Source organism: Podarcis vaucheri (assembly GCF_965113315.1).
Source record: "Podarcis vaucheri genome assembly, chromosome: 2".
Taxonomy (NCBI): Eukaryota; Metazoa; Chordata; class Lepidosauria; order Squamata; family Lacertidae; genus Podarcis; species Podarcis vaucheri.
The window spans coordinates 104,501,420-104,523,647 of record NC_138760.1 but is presented as its reverse complement, the minus strand read 5'-3'; the positions used below and the strand labels follow the sequence as shown (position 1 = coordinate 104,523,647).

Below are 22,228 nucleotides of genomic sequence, written 5' to 3'. Positions count from 1 at the left end.
ATGGTTTGTTTAAAGAAGCCAGTTTTCATGAACAGTGTTTCAAAATGACATGTTTGAAACTAACCAGAGTTACTGTTAACCACAGTTTGTTGCACCTGGTGGCAAGATAAACCATGGGTAAGGGAAGAGGAAAGCTTCTGAATTTCTCCTCAGTAGGTGGGGCTGAGTATGCAAGTAGTATGCAAGCTCAGGAGGCGGCCATTTGGGACTGTGCATGAGCAGGGAATTATCCTTATGATTAATTGCTACAAAACACTCAAGAGTAATGAATTGACTGATCTGACATTTAAAAGACTGGGATAGCTCCAGCTTGAACAAAACTCTTGAATGTGTAGTGAGGCCCTGTGGAGTCTTAAAATGCAATCGGGCGACTTCAGGCCAGCTCTAGTTAAAAGGGACTTCTGACGCAACATTTTAAAGGGAAAGTGAACTTTGGCACGCAGTGTCGGCGATCTGGAGAGGTATACATAAAAACCTTACAATAAGTTTTACTTTGATTATGCACCAAGTGTGCTGAAAAACACAGAAATAAGGTCATGGAAACTTCTTCCAAAGAAGAGCTTATCTGGGCCACTTTTTGTTGATAATTGGCAATCTCTGAAAAACTATCACTTGGCAGTGCTCAGAGCTTCCTTCTGCCCTGTTTTCTTTCTGCACACATAATGCAGTCCCAATGCAGCTTCCAAAAGACAAACACAGTTTTGACCTTAACTCCCTCTTCCTTTGCCACTAGAATGTAATTAATGTCATCTCAATATTTAACAATTTGTGCTGCTTCAGCCCTTTTAATCGGAGATAATCCTAAATGAGAGCAGAAGGATGTTAGTCATTCTGGAGACTACTGCTTATGCTCATGAATATGCCAGGACGTTTCCACAGAATGTGAAGATAAATTATAATCAGGTCACTTCAGGACGAGAATGGGGAATTTTTAAACGGGATAAGATGCTGAACCAATTTAAGCTTCCAAATTGCATCAAGATCATTTTAATTTGGATGTGTGTGCCAAATTCTTTTTATACTTTCATAGAGGGATTTTAAGATTTTATTTTCCTGCTCTTGATATCCCCTTTGCCAACTTTTGTATCAACAATACAGAATCCCTCCTGCACTATATTGACTTTCAGTGTCTTCAGTTCACATAAAATCTTAGGTGAACTTTTCATTCACCAGGTAAAGTGGTTTACTTGTGCAAAAGAGCCATGAACGAGGAGCTTTTAGGTCTCCGGTAAACTAATTTCTCTAACTTCTCATGTTTGAGTACTCAGAACACTGAAAATCGCAGAGGCAACTGCAGCTGAGAATCATGAAACTCCCCTGCTCCTTTTAGGGAATGAACAATATGCTCTGAGAGAAAAAGACTCCGCAAATACATCCAACGTACTGTGTGAAATGTCCTCCCACATTCCACCAAGATATTGAAGCAAGTTTTGAAATGAAATTGTTGAAGAACTGGAGTATCACAGATCAGAGTTGGAAAGCTCCTCAAAAGCCAAATTGTCCAACCCCCTATCAAAGTAGGAAATACAGCTTCCCTGACAGGAGACCATCCAGCCTCTGCCAATAAACCTCTAATAAAAGAGCCTATCACCTTCTGAGCAACCTGTTCCAATGCTAAATAGCTTTCCCCATCAGTTTCCCCTAACGCTTAGTCAAAATCTTCCTTCTTCTAATTTGAACCGATTGTTTTAAGGTTCTGATAACCCTGGGTTTGTCTCATGACATGTGGTGGCATTGTGCTCAAATAGTGGTCAGCACTTGAGCAATTATTTGCTAATGCTAAGGTGAAGATAAAGGTAAAGGATCCCTGACAGTTAAGTCCAGTCATGAACAACTCTGGGGTGCTCATCTTGCTTTACTGGCCGAGGGAGCCGACGTTTGTCTGCAGGCAATTTTCCCGAGTCATGTGGTCAGCGAAACCAGAGCAGCACACGGAAACGCCGTTTACCTTCCTGCCGGAGCAGTACCTATTTATCTACTTGCACTTTGATATGCTTTCGAACTGTTAGGTTGGCAGGAGCTGGGACCGAGCAATGGGAACTCACTCCGTCGTGGGGATTCGAACCGCCGACCTTCTGATCAGCAAGTCCTAGGCTCAGTGGTTTAGACCACAGTGCCACCCGTGTCCCTTTGCTAATGCTAGCAGGCCTCAAAACTGAGTTGCATGGCTACAATTTGCGATACATTGAAGATGGTTGCTGGAGCTGTCTTCAGGGAAATGTCACTGAGAGATCACTCTGGTGCATTACAGGCTTCACACTTTTGAAACGTCATGAAACATCAAGCCAGGACGTCTAAAACAATACTAGTGCCCTGCTCCCTCCTTACTCGACAGCCTTCCCTAAACCAAATTCCTTGTTCATTTTGCCACATCAAAATGCTTAAGGGAATGTTAATGAGATCCTCCTAAAAAAAAGCTAATTATACTAGCAGCTTTCTTCTAATGACACCCCTTAGCTGTTAACCATAAAGGATTATTTCTGCTACATAGATGAGATATTTCTAAAACATGTGGGAGAGCAATATGAGCAGGGCAAGAGACACCCGGGCTTGTATGCAACTAAGTCATTGCATGAGTGAAATGGCATTGTGCAATGGAAAACCACCTGCACCTACCCCAAATCTGCTCCGAGATTTTACTTAACCTTTTTTCCATAGCAGATCTGAGTGCAGGACAGGGGGCACGCAGGAGAAATAAAGGGAGGGGAGTTCTGTTGTGTTATCCAACTATAGTGGTACCCTCGGGTTAAGTACTTAATTCATTCTGGAGGTCCGTTCTTAACCTGAAACTGTTCTTAACCTGAAACACCACTTTAGCTAATGGGGCCTCCCGCTGCCGCCGCGCCACTGGAGCACAATTTCTGTTCTCATTCTGAAGCAAAGTTCTTAACCCGAGGTACTATTTCTGGGTTAGCGGAGTCTGTAACCTGAAGCGTCTGTAACCTGAAGAGTCTGTAACCCGAGGTACCACTGTACTTGGCTCAATGACAGTTCTGACCCAGGCATGCAAGTATACCTCAAAAGTTGCCAAGGGACAGCAAACTCATGCCCAAATGGCTGTCAGTCCAGCATGAGACTCTGAATCGCAGAGTCAGGGGTTTGTGCCTCACTCTGGGCGAAAGATTCCTGCATTGCAGGGGGCTGGACTAGATGTCCTTTGTGGCCCCTTTCCGACTCTACAATTCTATGATTCCCTTGCCCTTCTTTCTTTGGAACAGGAATGATCATACATGTCTTTCCCCATGGGAATCTGGTTGACCACTGTGAGTGCTGAACGAGCAGGGCTCTTTGCATGTCTTGTTCTAGCTGTATGTGGAAATCATTTGCAAAATACACAGTGACTTCGATACTCTTGGAAGTTCTGCATCTACAGAACAGGCAAGGAGGCCAATATGGATAGTATCTCAACAGGAAGCAGAAGGGATATTCACTGGAGCTGAAATTCATGACGAAACAAAACTGGCAGTGCGAGTAGGTGCAGTAGTGTAAAGTATTAGAACACGGGCCATGAGGCTTCTTCAGAAAACATTTAGATTTCTATAAATGCAGCAGCAAGGCTCCTCATGGGGTCTCTGCCATGGGAGCAGATTCACCCAGTGCTTTACCAGTTGCACTGGCTCCAGGTGGAGTATAGGGTCAGGTTCAAGGTGCTGGTTTTGACCTTTAAAGCCCTTTGTGGCTTAGGGCCCTCGTATTTACGGGACCACCTCTCCTGGTATGCCCTGCAGAGGACCTTAAGGTCCATGAATAACCATAGTTTAGAGGTCCTGGGCTCTAAGGAAGTTATACTATCCTCCACCAGGGCCAGGGTCTTCTCAGTGATGGCTCCGACCTAGTGGAATGCTCTGTCCCATGAGACTAGGGCCCTTCAGGATTTAACCTCCTTCCGTCGGGCCTGTAAGACAGAGCTATTCCGCCTGGCCTTTAATTTGATTTCAGCCTGATATTTTATTTCCCTTCCCTTCTCTTCCCTCCCCCTCCACTTTTATGAAGATTACCCGCTCTGAGACCCTACAGCTAATTCTCTCCTGGCCTCCTCACTGGCCCAAGTAGGACTAATTCAGCCAGCTAGCCCCGGTGACTAGCTAATGCTTATTGGATGGATTTCCCCCAAATTGATTTTTGAACTTTGAATTTTATTGTTATTCATGCTTTTATACTGTATTTTATGCTGCTTCTATGTTGTATTACAATTAAGTGTTTAAAATTTGTTGTTAGCTGCCCTGAGCAGGGTGGGGTATAAAATAATAATAATAATAATAATAATAATAATAATAATAATAATTAAAGCCATTAAAAATGAGTTTAAAGGGAAAGTAGTAAAGATTCTCAGTAATGGCAAGGAATAATCAGCGGTTTGTTTTATCCGAACCTTTTTTTTTTTTTTTAAATCTCCTCTCTGGTGTTTTGGTTTTCATTTTTTTTTACTCAAAAGTTACATGCAGTTCTACAAAGGACAGTAAACAGAATTGATGTGAGTAAAAGTTTCCATGCAAAAAAAGTAAAATGGACAAAGTCGTGTGTTCTCACGAGGAATATAAACGCGTGTGAGTAGTTCATATGATTATCAGTCGCACAAAGCAAACACTTGAATTAAACTGTCTTGCGGAAATGAAGCAGGCAAATGATGTACAGGCAATAGATAGACTTTGAGCAAAATTAACTATGCACAGCATGGTGAGGTTTATTTAAAATCAGAGGAGACATTTCAAGGATGTCAAGAAACAGAAATGTAAGCTAAAAGCGTTCCATGAACTAAAACGGACGGTAGCAACCAATTGTTTGTGCCACGTTCCTGCCAGAAAGCACAGGAATTTGATAAACCTTGCTTATTTTGAGACATGAATGAGAATATCACCAGAAAGCATAGCAAAGACTGAAACATTTGAAACCTAGAAAGCTCAAGAAGCAGGCTTTTTTTTTTGGGGGGGGGGAGAAGCTTCCCCCTCTAAACTAAACCAGCATTAACCTCCTGCCACTGGATGGTGTTAGAGAACTGTAAACAGGTTTCCAACGCAAAGCTATCAAAATAATCTGCACTTCGCTTGCACGAAAGCAAGTTTGACAGAGAAAAGGCATGGGATTTGAAGAGAGATTTATACTGCCTTACTCCAGTCACACCGGATAATAGGGAAGATTTCCCTCAAATTTTAACTCTTGCAAAGTGGGACAAAATGGTGAACCGTTTTATTAAATACGCTGAGGAGCTGGGCACCAAACAAATTTGGGCCACTGATGGCCTGACAAATATACATCTGTTTTCCACATTATTTATTTACTATTTTTATTTATCAATTTTACTTTTAGAAGGCACAGTAAAGTTACTTTTAGATGCATACTTGCATCTGAAGATGAAAGATATGGCAAATGTCTGTGAATTTTCATTCCTCAAGTTTCAGATAACTGTCCTGAATTATAAGAATACGTTCCCAAACATTTATTGCTGATCCATGGAGAGATTAAAAAAAGAAAGAAAAACATGTCAAATTTTCATGCAAGATGCTGCACAGAGTAAAACAATTATACAAAAACAGGGGAAGAAGCACAAGATTGGCAGTGCAGATCCATATACACTTAGGTTCCGCTATGCAAACCTAATTCGTTCCTGAGAAACGGTTCGTAGGGCAAATATTTACATAGCAAGTTGAGTATTTCCATTATTTCCTGTGGGGAAAATTCTACTGTGTTCCCAACCAAGGAAGTTTAATTCCCAAACGATTTTAAAAAGTCCAGCAAAACCCTAAACAACAGTATTATTATAAGGAGAGATCGCACTCACATTCCCGCTGAGAGAATTGTTCAGGATTCTGAACAATTGCTTGCTGATTTGTACAAATGCAGGTCCCATCGTTCAGACCAGGGGTAGTTAACCTTTTTATACCTACTGCCCCCTGATGCATCTTTCTTGATGGTAAAATTTCCTGACCGCCCACCAGTGCTTGATGGAAGCCACAGAACCCCCCTACCGCTCACCTAGAACCCTGAAACGCCCACTAGTGGGCGGTAGGGACCAGGTTGACAACCCCTGGTTTAGACATTTGTATAGCAATATCAGGGTACAAATCCTTCATGTGCAGAAAACTGAAGGTTCATATAATGAGTGTTTGCATAGTGAGACCTGCATGTATGATGGCACGTACCATTTGCACAAGGCAGATGTACACCCAATGGCTAGCTGGCTCTTGTTTTGAATGGAGGACATGGGGGAACACAAGTTAAACTGGATGGGTGCACATTAGGTAGCTGAATGGATGATTTGATCAAATGGAAGAAGTTGTGTAAGATATTAGTGGATAGTGCAAAAATACGGCCCGTTTTATTTTGGGCAGTATGATACTGTGTTGAGCACTGTGGCATTGGGAAGTAGTCAAGAGTCTTATCTAATTAGTATTCTATACGGGGGAAGTGGTTATGTATTGTTTAGCTCCGCCTACCTCCATTGCATCGCCTGCAGTGGGAATCCCTTTCAGGCGACCGCAGTGCCTAGAGACAGGCAGTCAAGTCACGTACCGTATTTTTCCGTGTATAACACGCCCCCATGTGTAACACGCCCCCTATTTTTGGGGACTCAAACTGAAGAAAGTGGGGGGAGATTGCTCAGAACTGTTCAGCTTTTTTTTTTTTGCGGATGATTGACCAGAGTTGTTCAGCTTTTTTGGGGTGGTGGTGGACCAGATTTGTTGAGCTTTTTTTAGGGGGGGATACTGCTGAAAATTGCTCACCCATCTGAGCAGCGCTGCTGTCCATGCTCCACAAAAGACGCCTATCAACTGTTCCTTCCCCACCAAAAAAGCAGAAAACGCCAGCCCTGTTACTGTGGCAAGAGCAAATAGACGCCAGACATTGTCGCAGCCACCAAAGACACCACAGACCAACCAATCCCATGTCAACAAAGTGCACTGACCATGTATAAGACAACGCCCTCCCATTTCTGAACGTGATCCTTTTGGGGGGAAACCTCGTCCAATACACGGAAAAGTACGGTATCCATAGCAGTGACCACAGGAGGAATGGCTGCTGGGAGGAGCACAGAGAGAAGAAACACCATGGCACATCCAGCACAACTGGATGCCTTCATTTGCCCCAGCTGAAACAAAACAACATCGGTCTCTACAGCCGCAACAGGCGCTGCAACCTTCCAATGGTTTGACTTCACACTCCTCCACTGACAGACGGATGCCCACAACAACAACATAGTCCTGCTACCCTCCATGTACTGGGCGGGGAAGTGTCTGCAGCAGGGCTCTGGCTGTACTTGTGGTGGATCCCCAAGGGATTCAGGAACCCTCCCTCTCGAGATCCTAAATTGTGCAAGGAACCTCTGTAAGCACAACAGGCTCCCCAACTCACATGTTTGTCTTTGCCTAGGTGGGCTAGGCAGGGAGGTGCGATGGGGCTTGATTCCTCACTACGCCTCGTGCTGTGCGCTGCACACCTAAACAGGGCTAAAGAGTAGCACAGCTGCTTGCCTAGTAATTAGTCTTGGGATTCGTCATCTCTATATCTGGCTGCATGAAGCCACATACAAATCTATGCCTTGCTTGATGCGGTGGGACAGTTAGTAATGTCCCCCGGCTTGTTTTCATTAGAGCTCCCCTACTTGGATGCTACGCTCCATCTTTTGTAGCATGTATCTGAGTCCAAAAGGTATGCCTTCACTATTAAGCATGGATTACTCAAAAAGGTGCCTCTTAAATCAGGCTTCCTCAACCTTGGCCCTCCAGATGTTTTGAGACTACAATTCCCATCATCCCTGACCACTGGTCCTGCTAGTTAGGGATTATGGGAGTTGTAGGCCAAAAACATCTGGAGGGCCAAGGTTGAGGAAGCCTGTCTTAAATCAATAACAAAATTTTGATGTGGAACAGCAGGGAAACATGCTCAAAGGCATTTTCACCATGCTTGATGCAACCATTTATTCTGGAGCTGAACATCTGCGTTTGTCAGATGTCGAATTTTAACTGCTTTGTAGTGTCTTCTGCAGGAATCTTGTATCTACATACTGTAATAGGCGGACGTTTATCATATGCATATGTTACACCAATGCATGGTGTAAGTGAGGCAGAAATGGAGGTGGGATGACAATGATCCTGGTGTGCCACATGCACTGAGTTTATGTGAATTGGTCCCTAACAACAACAACAATAACAATTTATTATTTATACCCCGCCCATCTGGCTGGGTTTCCCCAGCCATTCTGGGCGGCTTCCAACAAAATATTAAAATACAATAGTCTATTAAACATTAAAAGCTTCCCTAAGCAGGGCTGCCTTCAGATGTCTTCTAAAAGTCTGGTATTGTTTTTCTCTTTGACATCTGGTGGGAGGGTGCTCCACAGGACGGGTGCCACTACCAAGAAGGCCCTCTGCTTGGTTCCCTGTAACTTGGCTTCTCGCAGTGAGGGAACCGCCAGAAGGCCCTCAGTGCTGGACCTCAGTGTCCGGGCAGAATGATGGGGGTGGAGACGCTCCTTCAGGTATACTGGATCAAGGCCGTTTAGGGCTTTAAAGGTCAGCACCAACACTTTGAATTGTGCTCGGAAACGTACTGGGAGACAATGTAGATCTTTTAAGACCGGTGTTATGTGGTCTCGGTGGCCGCTCCCGGTTACCAGTCTAGCTGCCACATTCTGGATTAGTTGTAGTTTACGGGTCACCTTCAAAGGTAGCCCCACGTAGAGCGAATTGCAGAAGTCAAAGCGAGAGATAACTAGAGCATGCACCACTCTGGCGAGACAGTTTGCGTGCAGGTAGGGTCTCACCCTGCGTACCAGATGGAGCTGGTAAACAGCTGCCCTGGACACAGAATAACTAAAGAGAAAGAGATTGTGGTTTGTTTATTCATTCAGTGGTGTATTAAGGAGATTTCTTATTCATTTAATACAAGGGAACAGGTGTGTCCCTGCATAAAAGTACACCTGCAATCAGAACCACCCCTTCCACTAAAACGAATGAAGATATAGGAATTTTGTGTGTGGTGTGTGTTTACACAAGTATGGAACCACAGCCTGGAGACAGAGACTTACAGAAAGCTGGTAACAGTGGGTGGGAGTCCAATGTCAGTCCTACTCAGGGTAGACCCACTGAAGTTAATGGATATGGTTAACTTAGGCTCATTAATTTCAATGGGTCTACTCTGTGTAGAACTTAAGTTGGATACAACCCAGAGCATCATGACTGAGGAAAAATCCTGTATTATTTTGCAATTGTGTCTATACTTTGTATGAGGAGTGCATGTCTGGCTTTAGTCCAATACTTTTAACTATTTGCTATGAAAATCCTGTTAACAAAAAATTGCTAACGAGGAGCTGCTCTTTCCTAGCACAAACGACTACTTCAAGCTAAAATGCAAAATACACAGTTCTTCTAGTCGTCCTGGCTCCTAAAAAAAAAGAAATGGCTTTTCTGCTGGAAAATTCATTCTTTCTCTCTTCTCTCTTTTATCGAGCAAGAAAATACATGTAATTATAAAGTTACCATTTTCAAACGGGAGAATAATCCTTTCTTTATCCACTGGTAAAACAGCTGGTAATTATTATATAGCTGGGAACAAAGATTTGTCCAGAAAATCCAGCTAAATCAAGACAGATCTGACTGATTAAAACTTTACTCATCCAGACATTTGTAATACATTGCATGTGGGCAAATAGTCTTTAAAGTCCAGGGCACAAATCTGTAAAGATTTATGGGAATAATCATGAACCTTCGGTTAGAGGGAAATGTACCAAATGGAAAACACAAACCACACTAGGTCCCTCTTCACCATCTTATGAAGCTGTATGAAGCTCCCCATAAAAAAATAAGGAATTATTAATTTTAATTAATTTTAGTCTCGTTCCACGCGTTGGGAAGTTCAAAGAAGAGCAGATAATACGATTAAGGGTCTGCGATGGAGGATCAGCTACAAGGGAAGATTAAAGAAACTAAATCTACATGCATCTCAGCCAATGATTACGAAACCTGCGGGTGGATGTTTGGTGTCACACGATTTTGGCCTACAAGTATAGTGCTGTTCAGATGCAGACTGTAACAAAATGATGCTTCCGGTGATCCAAAACCTCCAAAATAAAAATGAAGTATAGAAAGAGTAAAGCATCGGATATCTTTAAATGTGGGACATCTTTCCTCAATGAAAGGGATGTTCTGGAAGACACCGAGGACCTTTTTCACAAGGTGGAGAGATGGCTACCAAGATGGCTTTAGAAGATTAGATAAATGAATGACGGATAAGGCTATCGATGGCTAAAGGTTATGATGGCTGCGCTCTACCTCCACTGTCAGAGGTGCTGTTAGCCAGAGGACAGAGCACTGAATGCCATTTGCTGGGAATCACAAGTGGGGAAAAGGGCTGTTGCACTCTGGTCTTGCTTGTGGGCTTCCCATAGGCATCTGGTTGGCCACTGTGAGAATAGGTTGCTGGACTAGACAGGGTTTTTGTCTGATGCAACAGGACTCTTCTTACATTTCTCACCCACATCTGCTCTAGGATGCTCTCTACAGGACGCACACAAAATTAAACAAGTTATGTACAGTGGTACCTCGGGTTACATACGCTTCAGTTTACAGACTCCGCTAACCCAGAAATAGTACCTTGGGTTAAGAACTTTGCTTCAGGATGAGAACAGAAATCATGCGGCAGCAGTGTGGTGGCAGCGGGAGGCCCCATTAGCTAAAGTGGTGCTTCAGGTTAAGAACAGTTTCAGGTTAAGAACGGACCTCCAGAATGAATTAAGTATGTAACCAGAGGTACCACTGTACTGTTCCTTCTCTCTCTCTCTCTCTCTCTCTCTCTCTCTCTCTCTCTCTGTGTGTGTGTGTGTATGAGAGAGAGAGAGAGAGAGAGAGAGAGAGAAATCTCGTTTCAAAGGCCCCCAGCACACACACAAAAAGCTGGATAGAATTTTCAGTAATTTGTCAAAATTTATCCACTCAGAAGGGCATTTAATATGCTTGCAAATTTTATCCACTTCTGTCAAACAGAAATAAGTTATTTTTTTAATTTTTTTTTTTATAAATTTTTATTGCGTTTCTTTCCATAGGTTCACAAATTCAGATGCAAAGCAAGAAACAAGAAACAGATTTTAAAGATAAACAAAAAAAAAAGAATTAAATATATAGCGAATCATCTTTCCATATGTCACTACCAGTTAGACCTCCTCACATCTTCCCAACATTGCGTTCTTTGCAATAACAATATCAGCAATTTGTTACCTTATTTCGCAACTTACTGTAACTTTCAATTATTATGTTACCAAGTTCAAAATGTTGTGATTCAATTTTAGTACCTTTAAAATAAACATAATATATTTGTTTCAAATTGTCTCCTTTTTCTTTTTTTGTTATGACTTACTTTAACATTTACCTAATCAAATTGCAGAAGCGTAACGTTTCCTAATCGTGCACAATCTTAACATTCAAACAACTTATGGTATTTTTGCAAATAGTCTTTAAATTTTTTCCAGTCCTCCTCTATTGTTTCCTCGTTCAGATCTCGGATTCTGCCAGTCATTTCTGCTAATTCCATATAGTCCATCAACTACGTCTGCCAATCCTCCAGTGTGGGTAAATCTTGTGTCTTCCAATGCTTTGCGATGAGAATTCTTGTGCTGTGGTTGCATACATAAACAAAGTTCTATCCTTCTTTAACACCTTCCGGTCCACCATGCCCAGAAGGAAGGCCTCCGGTTTCTTAGGAAAGGTATATTTGAATACCTTTTTCAGTTCGTTATATATCGTTTCCCAGAAGGCCTTCACTTTCGGGCAGGTCCACCAGAGGTGAAAGAATGTCCCTTCTGCCTCTTTGCATTTCCAACATTTATTATCAGACAGGTGGTATATCTTAGCTAGCTTGACTGGGGTCATGTACCACCGGTATACCATTTTCATAATGTTCTCTTTCAAGGCACTACATGCCGTAAACTTCATACCGGTGTTCCACAACCTTTCCCAGTCCTCAGACATGATGTTATGCCCAACATCCTGTGCCCATTTTATCATGGCAGATTTAACTGTCTCATCCTGTGTGTTCCATTTAAGCAGCAAGTTGTACATTCTCGAAAGTACCTTAGTCTTTGGTTCTAACAATTCCGTCTCCAATTTCGATTTTTCCACCTGGAAACCAACTTTTTTGTCCATTTTAAAAACCTCTTGAATTTGAGCATAATGTAGCCAGTCTCGCACCTTACTTTTTAGTTTATCCTGGCTCTGCAACTTCCAATTATCTCCAGTTCTTTCAATTATTTCCCAATATTTTGGCCAGTAGGCCTCCAAATTGGGTCTTTTTAGAGCCTTGGCCTCCAACGGTGATAGCCACCTCGGGGTCTTACCTTCTAGTAAGTCTTTATACTTCATCCAGACGGCAAAAATTGCTTTTCTGACAATATGGTTTTTAAACAGTTTATGAACTTTCACCTTGTCGTACAGAAATAAGTTATGGGCAACAGTGAATGGGGGAAGTGTGAAGTTTCTTTTCTTCTGAATCAAACTGAGACCCTGAGGCTTCTGAATGTTGCTCCTTTCTGAACCACTGAATTGGAGTCAGAACTGAATGTGTGGTAGATGTGCAACCCTAATAATAATAAAAAAGGTCAACGTATGCAAAGGAATGTTGTAGATTTCAAACTTACCTTCAAGCCTGACCACTAGAGGCACTTTCAGTTCAAGCTCTCGGCAGGCTTTGGTGATGCCGTTGGCTATAATGGCACAGTTGACAATCCCACCAAAAATATTGACCAGAATTGCTTCAACCTGGGACAGAAAAAGAAACATACTGTCAAATTTGTTAAAACATGTGCCTTTTAAAATGGAGGCATAAGGCAGTAGCAGTAGATGCAGCTACTACTAGAAGTGGATGGATATGACCTGAGCACGTGGAAGCCTGTGAGATTCAACATATAGTGTGCTGGAAAAGTTAATGTAGATTTCTCAATATTATGCAGTAATGGGTGAACTCCCCACAGTCTGAATTGGACAGGCTTAGATAGAAGTTTGGCTGCTTTCTCAAAAGTCAGAAGCTTATTTTCTGAGCCAATTAGACTTCAGAAGTTGTCCTCACCCTTTGTCCTATTTGCCACCAAAGTGGCCCTGGGAAAAACTACAGTTCTCAAAAGCCACTTTTGCTTTTGGAGAAAAAAAATAGATCACTTCCTCTTCTCTTTCCCTATAGCAGGGATGGAGAACCTATGCCCCTCTAGATGTTGCTGGACTACAGATTCCATTATCTATGACTACAGTGGTACCCCGCAAGACGAACGCCTCGCGAGACGAAAAACTCGCAAAACGAAAGGTTTTTTCGTTTTCGAGTTGCCTCGCAAGACGAATTTCCCTATGGGCTTGCTTCGCAAGACGAAGCTTGCCCCGGGGACAGCGGGTCTTCTCTTTTGAAGCAAGGGGCTGCAGGGAGATCGCTATCTCCCCGCAGCCCCTTGCTTCAAAAGAGGTCCGGGGGCAGCGGGAAGCTAAGCGCTTCTTTCCCGCTGCCCCCCGACGTCTTTTGCAGCAAGGGGCTGCAGGGAGATCGCTATCTCCCTGCAGCCCCTTGCTTCAAAAGAGGTCCGGGGGCAGCGGGAAGCTAAGCGCTTCTTTCCCGCTGCCCCCGATGTCTTTTGCAGCAAGGGGCTGCAGGGAGATCGCTATCTCTCCGCAGCCCCTTGCTTCAAAAGAGGTCCAGGGGCAGCGGGAAGCTAAGCGCTTCTTTCCCGCTGCCCCCCCGACGTCTTTTGCAGCAAGGGGCTGCAGGGAGATCGCTATCTCCCCGCAGCCCCTTGCTTCAAAAGAGGTCCAGGGGCAGCGGGAAGCTAAGCGCTTCTTTCCCGCTGCCCCCCCCGACGTCTTTTGCAGCAAGGGGCTGCAGGGAGATCGCTATCTCCCTGCAGCCCCTTGCTGCAAAAGACGTCCGGGGGAAGCGGGGAAGAAGCGCTTCTTCCCCGCTTCCCCCGGACGTCTTTTGCAGGGTTGCCGGCATGCCGAAGCCTGCACGCGCTGACATCAGCGCCGCGAAGCCTGGGAGCGCTGATGTCAGCGCGCGCAGGCTTCGGCATGGCGGCAACCCTCCGCCAGCAGCGGCAGCGCTGCCGCTGCTGGCGGAGAGGTCCGCGAAGCCTTGGCCGGACAGCTTTTGAAGGCAGGTGGGGGGGAGCAAAGACTTTCGCCCCCGCCAGCCTTCAGAAGAGGAAGGCTGGCGGGGGGCAAAAGTCTTTGTCCCCCCTGCCTGCCTTCCCAGGGGCTTTTAAATCACCCCAGCTGCCGCCCGCCAGCATTTTAAGATCGCCCCGGACAGCGGAGACGTCCTCCGCTGTCCCGGGGTTTTTTAAAATGCTGGGGGTGGGAAGAAAAGCCCTTGTCCCCCCCCCAGCCTTCAGAAGAGGTCCGGGGACAGACTGTCCCCGGACCTGGTCTGAAGGCGGTTTCCCTAGGAACGCATTAATTGATTTTCAATGCATTCCTATGGGAAACCGTGCATCGCAAGACGAAAAAACCGCAAGACGAAGAGAATTGCGGAACGAATTAATTTCGTCTTGCGAGGCACCACTGTACTGGCCATTTTGGCTGGGACTGATGGGATTTGGAGTCCAACAACAACCACTGCAGGGGACATAGGTTAGCCACCCCTGCTCGAAGGAATGTAAAGCAGTGACACAGCTCTGTTACACTACATAGACGGCAGTGATTATTCTCCAGGTCCTATTGAGAGGTAAACTTTAACAAGCACCTGATGTTTTTTCTGAGTGTGGCTTTTAAGGACTGGTCTGGCATCTCTAATTGGAAGGGAAGTGGGGAGGGATATTGAGAGTTGGGCAGGCAAGCCAAGAATTCTTTTATAGCTTGGATTAAAATCTGAGCTGGAAAAGCTTGCCTTTTCTTTAAGGAGATCTTTATGAGCTCCAGAAGCTCATATTTGAGTATCAGAGAACTTAACTGGCTTTTGTTGCCAGACTTAAAACCAAAGAAAATCTTTCAGATTATTAGGGACCAGCTGGCATACTCTTGATGTGAAAGGTCTGGGTTCTTGGTTTTACAAAGCCTTGAAATGTTTGAGTTCTGGGTTCAGATGAGTAGCTGTGGGAAAGCCAGATAATTTCAGATGTAATTTTCCACGAATAAAATTGTGGTAATATTGACAAACATCAGTAAACGTGTGATAAAAATGCATAAGGTAATGGACTGAAGTACTTTGAAATATATATTATATAGGCTGAGCTTTGAGAATGGTGATTAGTGACTCAGCCAGACCTTCTGACTTAAGATTGCCCTGTATAAATAGGTTCTTAAGAGGCCTTCAGTGACATCCATTTTGGTAATCTGCATAATTTTCTCGTTTGTTGCAGAATATGCACCTATAGGTCGCACTCCTGTTACTGGGAGATTTGCATATCCAGCAGTTAGAAACACAGTATATAATACCTGCGAAAATGCAAAACTTCCCCAAAGGTTTTGCCATCTACTGCTTATTGTGATTGCTTTGTGGAATGAGATGGCGCAAGTGTCACGGACAGCTGCTGGATAATGTATGCCACGATTAGTGAGCAGCGGCGATGTCACCTGCAATGGCTCTATTTTGTAAACTCCTCCCCCCCTTTAAAAATGCTTATTCCTCTTCAATTCTTTTGAGGTGTTAACACTTTAATTCTAATGCAGGAGATCTCATCCAGTTGTTAGATGGGGGATTCAGGAAGATAAGCTTTCAAAACAAATCTCCACAGTTATGTGAACCTTTTGCTCGTTAATCATATTAAAATAATAATAATAATAATAATAATAATAATAATAATAATAATAATAATATTGAATAGAAATCATCTACGTTGCCTGCTCCATGCACATTGAGTCAGGTTTCAGAGATGTGGTTATGCCAATCCAAGAAAGCTATCCTTTCTCACTCTATAATGTGCGACAAAATATATACCATGACAGCCAGAAAATGGGAAATTGCACTGGTATTCTGCAAAGTGTAACATGTGACCAGGTTATGCTCCGAGTGCTTCTGAAGAAAGCGCCATCAACAGACAGCTAGTTCCTACACTTTAAAAGCGACAGGAAAATGTCCACAAAGGAACTCAACAGCAGGAGAGCTCTTGCTATCAAGGGGATACCTCTCCAACACTGCATGGGGCTTATCAACAATTCAGGCCAGAAATTCCACATCAGCCATTCATGAAGGCACGGCATGTTTCTTAAAAATAAACTTCACTTTTGGTCAGCCTGGCTCATACTTTTTAAACCTTGTGGGTTTAAACAGCTCCCACTGATACGACTAAATAAACATGTGAGATCTGGGTAGCTGATAAGCGATGTTTGTGGCAAAAAGATTTATTTTTTAAAAACCCAGTACAGTAGAACCTCGGTTTTCGAACATAATCCATTCTGGAAGATTGTTCCGACTTCTGAAACGTTTGAAAACTGGAAACTGAAAGCAGAAGCCTCAATACAATAGGGTAACTCAAAACAGAAGCTGTGTAGCATGTTCGGCTTCCAAAAATTGTTTGAAAACCAGAGCAGTTACTTCTGGGTTTTCGGTGTTCGGGAGCCAAAACATACGGTAATGGAGGCGTTTGACAACTGAGGTTCCACTGTATGTTCCTTGAAGAAAACATAAAGGCCAGACATCTTTTCCTTCTCTTTAGTCAATTGCCTGAATAATCTGAACCACAGTATTTAGCAAGTGGATCTTTGCTGAAATCACTGGGGCATATTCCATATTCAAAACAGAGGAGACTCACAGAGGTAAAGTACTTGTCCTGACGTGATAAACAGGGTAAGAAAATCCCACCAGGAAAAGGGCTGTCCATCAACTCAGAGGAATTGAAATTTCTGGTATGTAACTTACAATCAAATTGCCCTATGGAAATTCCCTTCCCATTTGACTTCAGGCCATTATTTTACTTGGACGCATGCACATTATTTTACTTGGATGCATGCACATGGCCTATCTGCACATCTCCATGGAAGCTGCCTTTAACTCCACACATTCAATTTTACCACAAAGTTTATGTGCACCTGGAAACTATGTAGATCAGGTGAGTTCAGCATGGTACCACAAGTTCCTTGTTGTGACGTAAGTGAAAATTATCCAGTGTGCTTGGTGGCACAAATAGTGTACTGCATGAGAGATGAAGAAATAGGCCCCTAGCTAATGTGATGGTACACAATAGCCACAAACATTCTAACTACTTATGGGGAACATATTTTAAGGAACACTGAAAATGACTAGAGTTCCCATGAGGAAAACAGAAAGTGGAGGAGCCGTGAGCAGGAGAGGAGCTACAGGCAGGAGAAGCTGTAGGCTGCTGGGAAAGCCTCTACTCTTCCCAGAGGAGAGGGGTTGTGAGCAGGAATCACTTCCCACGCTCGCAGGGGGGCACGGCTGGGCCCCCTGCGTCCTGGAGCCCTGTGCCCACGTCATGCACCCAATCTGGCTGGCTGGGGGTGTGTGGTTTAGCTGTTTAAAATGGCCGCGGGCACACAAGCACTGCCTTGTTGTTCCGGTTTCCTTGGATCACCCTCCCTCTAGGTTTTGCTTCTGCACCTGACCTTGCTATGGACCTGGGTTGGTCGCCTTGGTTGTCCAAGGGTCCTGGTAGGAATTTTTTTCCACTTGGCAGATTGGCACCAGCCACTTGGGTTTTTTGCCTACCTTGTAGCAAATCGTCACAACTTTGTAAAGTTTGGTGGTTAGGAAATGTGTTGTGTGTTGGAGGGGAGGTTGTGGCCATCACCTACCCCTCCCCTTGATGGGTATTCCATTAAAGGAATCCGGCGGCCGTGGTTCCTGTCCGATGCCCAGGTGTTGGCTAGGGCCATGGCACGACCCTCTGGTGACTCTAGGGGAAAGCTTCCAATTGATTTGAATCAACAAGCTTCCCTTACGGGTTGTTAACCCTTGTGTGACTCCCTGCAGAGCAGGCAGGAGTCAAGTATAGTCTATTCAGATCCAATGCCTAAGCCAATACCACTCACATTCTGTAACCAATAAAGCTGTGGCTTTTTTTAGCCCATTAACCTAAAATGCTTGTGTCCATGTGTCTTATTTCATCACAAAGTGGGAAGCGGGGCCTCGACTCACAACTTTCCTAGTGGAAAACAGGGGATTAGGGAAGACAAAGGGTTGTGGAGCCAGGACCCATAAGGGAAGCAAAGCAAACCAATAAACATACAGGACGAGGATGGAGATGATTTTCACATATAAATAACCAGCCTAAAACCCCATGGCTACAGGTGGTCAGGAATGTATAATTGAAAGCTTAGGACAGAGTATAATCATTTAAAGCATTTAGATGCTGCCCTTTGGCTTGAATCCTGTAAGCAGAATTTCGCTCATAGGATACTCCTGCTGCCAGAACATGGGAGGCCGTTCTGTCGTTTTCCCTCACACAGTTCCCCTGTGCCCTGCAAAATCTGCTTTGAGCAGTTATGGGACACAAGCTCTTCTACAAACAGAAGAAGGGCAACTCAGGATGCAGCTCAGTCAGTCAGTAGAGCATAAGACTCTTAATATCAGGGTCATGGGTTTGAACTCCACGTTGGGCGAAAGATTCCTGCATTGGAGGGGGTTGGGCTAGATGACCCTCGTGGTCCCTTCTAACTCTACCATTCTATGATTCTTGATCAGGGTATATTACTGGGCAGTTTACAAAAATGAGAGCTGTAACATTCAGAATAAAAAAATAATGTGAAAAACTAATAAACAGTAAACAGAAGACAAAACAAAGTATAATGGGTGGTATTCAGTGATGTTTGGCTCAAGACTAGACCCACTGAAAGAAATCAACCTAACTTAGTCATGTTCATTGATTTCAATGGGTCTACTCTGGGTAAAACAGAATACCACTCAATGTAATTTTGCCTGACAGCAGTAAAAACAGAAGCTTCCTAGCATTAGAATGTTCTTCTCCGTATTATGTCTGTAAAACAATCCTTCCATGCCAGAAATGGATTCATTAAAACTCTTCAGTGCTCTCTCAGATCAGGACCATTGTTTAGGATAAGCATGTGCAGAATTAAGAGCGCAAGGGAATGCTAAACTTAGTGTCACTTTAATATGATCAAGATGGCACTGGTATCTTCTCATTAACTTCCTTTTCAACTAGTTTTTACTATATTCTTTTTGTGCTTCCCTTGCAGTCTAGAATATCTTGCTTTTACATTTCCCTGCTTAATACTGCATTGAATACCACACTTGATGGCATAGAAGGATTACCACAGCGAAGCTCCCCTAGTCAAGAAATAAGTGATTGGAGCCACATAAGACAAAATGTGTGTAAAGGGATTTATGAAGGATAAGAATGCACTATGAATAGTCTCTGCTGATTTTGACCTTTCATTTAGAGGGAAGAAAAGACTTGCTTCTTAATCTCACGGTTGAGATAGAAAAACTTGAAAACCTTTTATATAGCTTCTTCAGAAAACGAAAACAAATAATCCAGAGATAGATGGAGCTGAAGCTACCACTGTTGGGAACCACTTTAATTAGAAAAGATTCAATTTCTGGACCTTCAGCAACATAAACCATTCCCACCTTCCTATTTCTCTGCAGATCACATATTTCGCCTTGGAATAGGCGAAATAGGACCATAATACTTTTTACTCTGACGCAGTTGGAAGCAAAGAGACTGGCTGGGGAAACTCAACCAGATGGGTGGGGTATAAATAAATAAATTATTATTATTATTATTATTATTATTATTATTATTATTATTATTATTATTATTACCAAGTCCATGGAAGAGCAATGAACAAGGCGCAGGCTTTGCATGTAGGCTTTCAAATATATAGAAGTTAAGAGGGCCTTCTTGGTGGCTGCTCCCAGTCTCTGGACCTCCCCTAGAGAAGCTAGACTGGATCTCTCCTTGTCCTTTCGCCAGCAGGTGAAGACTTTGCTCTTCCATCAGGCTTTTGGGAATTGACTGCTTTAAGGGCTGGTGCCGTGCTGCTTTTATTGTACTCATTGGTATATTTTAAACAGATTTTATATTTTTTTTTTTTATAAAATTTTTATTGGTTTTACAAAATTTTTTAAAAACAAACAAACACTTAAAAAGACATACAAACACGTATAATTTCATAACATTTTTTCATAGACCTCTTTTCCGGGACTCCCCCATACCCCCCCCCTTTCTGCATCCCAATATCCAAAATTTTATAGCAACTCCCAATTGTTCCTTTCCACCCTCTGTCATCTTAGTCTTTTCTTTATTCTGACCTTATATCACTGTATCCCTTTATTCCTGAAAACCACAACATTCTAACATTCATCAAGTTTATTAAACAGATTTTATATATGCAGATAGTTATGGATAATATGGACAGATTAGCTACATACGAATTGCATGTCGATGCAAAATAATAATAATAATAAATAATAATAATAATAATAATAATAATAATAATAATAATTTATTATTTGTACCCCGCCCATCTGGCTGGGTTTCCCCAGCCACTCTGGGCGGCTTCCACAGAAACCAAAAAACACTAAAATATCATACATTAAAAGCTTCCCTGAATAGGGCCGCCTTAAGATGTCTTCTGAATGTCAGGTAGTTGTCCATCACCTTGACATCCAATGGGAGGGCATTCCACAGGGCGGGCGCCACCACCGAAAAGGCCCTCTGCCTGGTTCCCTGTAGCTTCGCTTCTCGTAATGAGGGAACCGCCAGAAGGCCCTCGGCGCTGGACCTCAGTGTCCGGGCAGAACGATGGGGGTGGAGACGCTCCTTCAGGTATACTGGGCCGAAGCCGTTTAGGGCTTTAAAGGTCAACACCAGCACTTTGAATTGTGCTCGGAAACGTACTGGGAGCCAATGTAGGTCTTTCAAGACCGGTGTTATGTGGTCTCGGTGGCCGCCCCCAGTCACCAGTCTAGCTGCCGCATTCTGGATTAGCTGTAGTTTCCGAGTCACCTTCAAAGGTAGCCCCACGTAGAGCGCATTGCAGTAGTCCAAGCGGGAGATAACTAGAGCATGCACCACTCTGGCCAGACAGTCCGCGGGCAGGTAGGGTCTCAGCCTGCGTACCAGGTGGAGTTGGTAGACAGCTGCCCTGGATACAGAATTGACCTGCGCCTCCATGGACAGCTGTGAGTCCAAAATGACTCCCAGGCTACGCACCTGGTCCTTCAGGGGCACAGTTACCCTATTCAGGACCAGGGAGTCCTCCACACCAGCCCGCCTCCTGTCCCCCAAAAACAGTACTTCTGTCTTGTCAGGATTCAACTTCAATCCATTAGCCGCCATCCATCCTCCAACCGCCTCCAGGCACTCACACAGGACCTTCACCGCCTTCACTGGTTCTGATTTGAAAGAAAGGTAGAGCTGGGTATCATCTGCATATTGATGGACACCCAGTCCAAACCCCCTGATGATCTCTCCCAGCGGCTTCATATAGATGTTAAAAAGCATGGGGGAAAGGGCGGAACCCTGAGGCACCCCACAAGTGAGGGCCCAAGGGTCTGAACACTCATCCCCCACCACCACTTTCTGAACACGGCCCAGGAGGAAGGAGCGGAACCACTGTATAACAGTGCCCCCAGCTCCCAACCCCTCTAGACGGTCCAGAAGGATGTTATGGTCGATTGTATCAAAGGCCGCTGAGAGATCCAGCAGAACTAGGAAACAACTCTCACCTTTGTCCCTAGCTCGCCGGAGATCATCAACCAGTGCGACCAAGGCAGTTTCAGTCCCATGATGAGGCCTGAACCCTGATTGGAAGGGATCCAAATGGTCCGCATCCTCCAGGCGTGCCTGGAGTTGTTCAGCAACCACACGCTCAATCACCTTGCCCAAGAATGGCAGATTTGAGACTGGGCGATAGTTGGCCATACTGGCCGGGTCTAAAGATGGTTTTTTAAGAAGCGGTTTAATGACCGCCTCTTTCAGCGGATCTGGGAATGTTCCCTCACAGAGGGAAGCATTCACCACCCCGCAGAGCCCATCGCCCAGCCCTTCCCGGCTTGCTTTTATTAGCCAGGATGGGCAAGGATCAAGGAGACAGGTGGTTGGTTTCACGCGTCCAAGCAGCCTGTCCACATCCTCGGGGGTAACGGATTGAAATTGATTCCATGCAACTTGACCAGACAGGGCTCTAGCACTCTCCCGCCCCGGCCCTGCTCCCACGGTGGTGTCTAGCTCCTTCCGAATATGAGTGATTTTATCTGCAAAAAACTTTGCAAAATCGTTGCAGGAGATCTTGGGGTCTTTACAAGGCCCCGGTGGTAAAGGTGGTTCCGTTAAATTGCG

General features: G+C 44.1%; 2 protein-coding genes across 2 annotated transcripts in view; one reads left to right on the top strand and one right to left on the bottom strand.

The window, feature by feature from the left end:
- The window catches only part of LOC309524847 (monocarboxylate transporter 2-like), a 685,265-nt gene that overhangs the window by 162,328 nt on the left and 500,709 nt on the right, over positions 1-22,228 (top strand). The window lies entirely within an intron of this gene.
- Positions 1-22,228, bottom strand: part of SUCLG2 (succinate-CoA ligase GDP-forming subunit beta) — a 218,520-nt gene that overhangs the window by 4,779 nt on the left and 191,513 nt on the right. Inside the window, exon 10 of the mRNA XM_082210325.1 lies at positions 12,626-12,746. Coding sequence (XP_082066451.1) covers positions 12,626-12,746 — 121 coding nt within the window. The remainder of the gene's footprint in view (positions 1-12,625; positions 12,747-22,228) is intronic.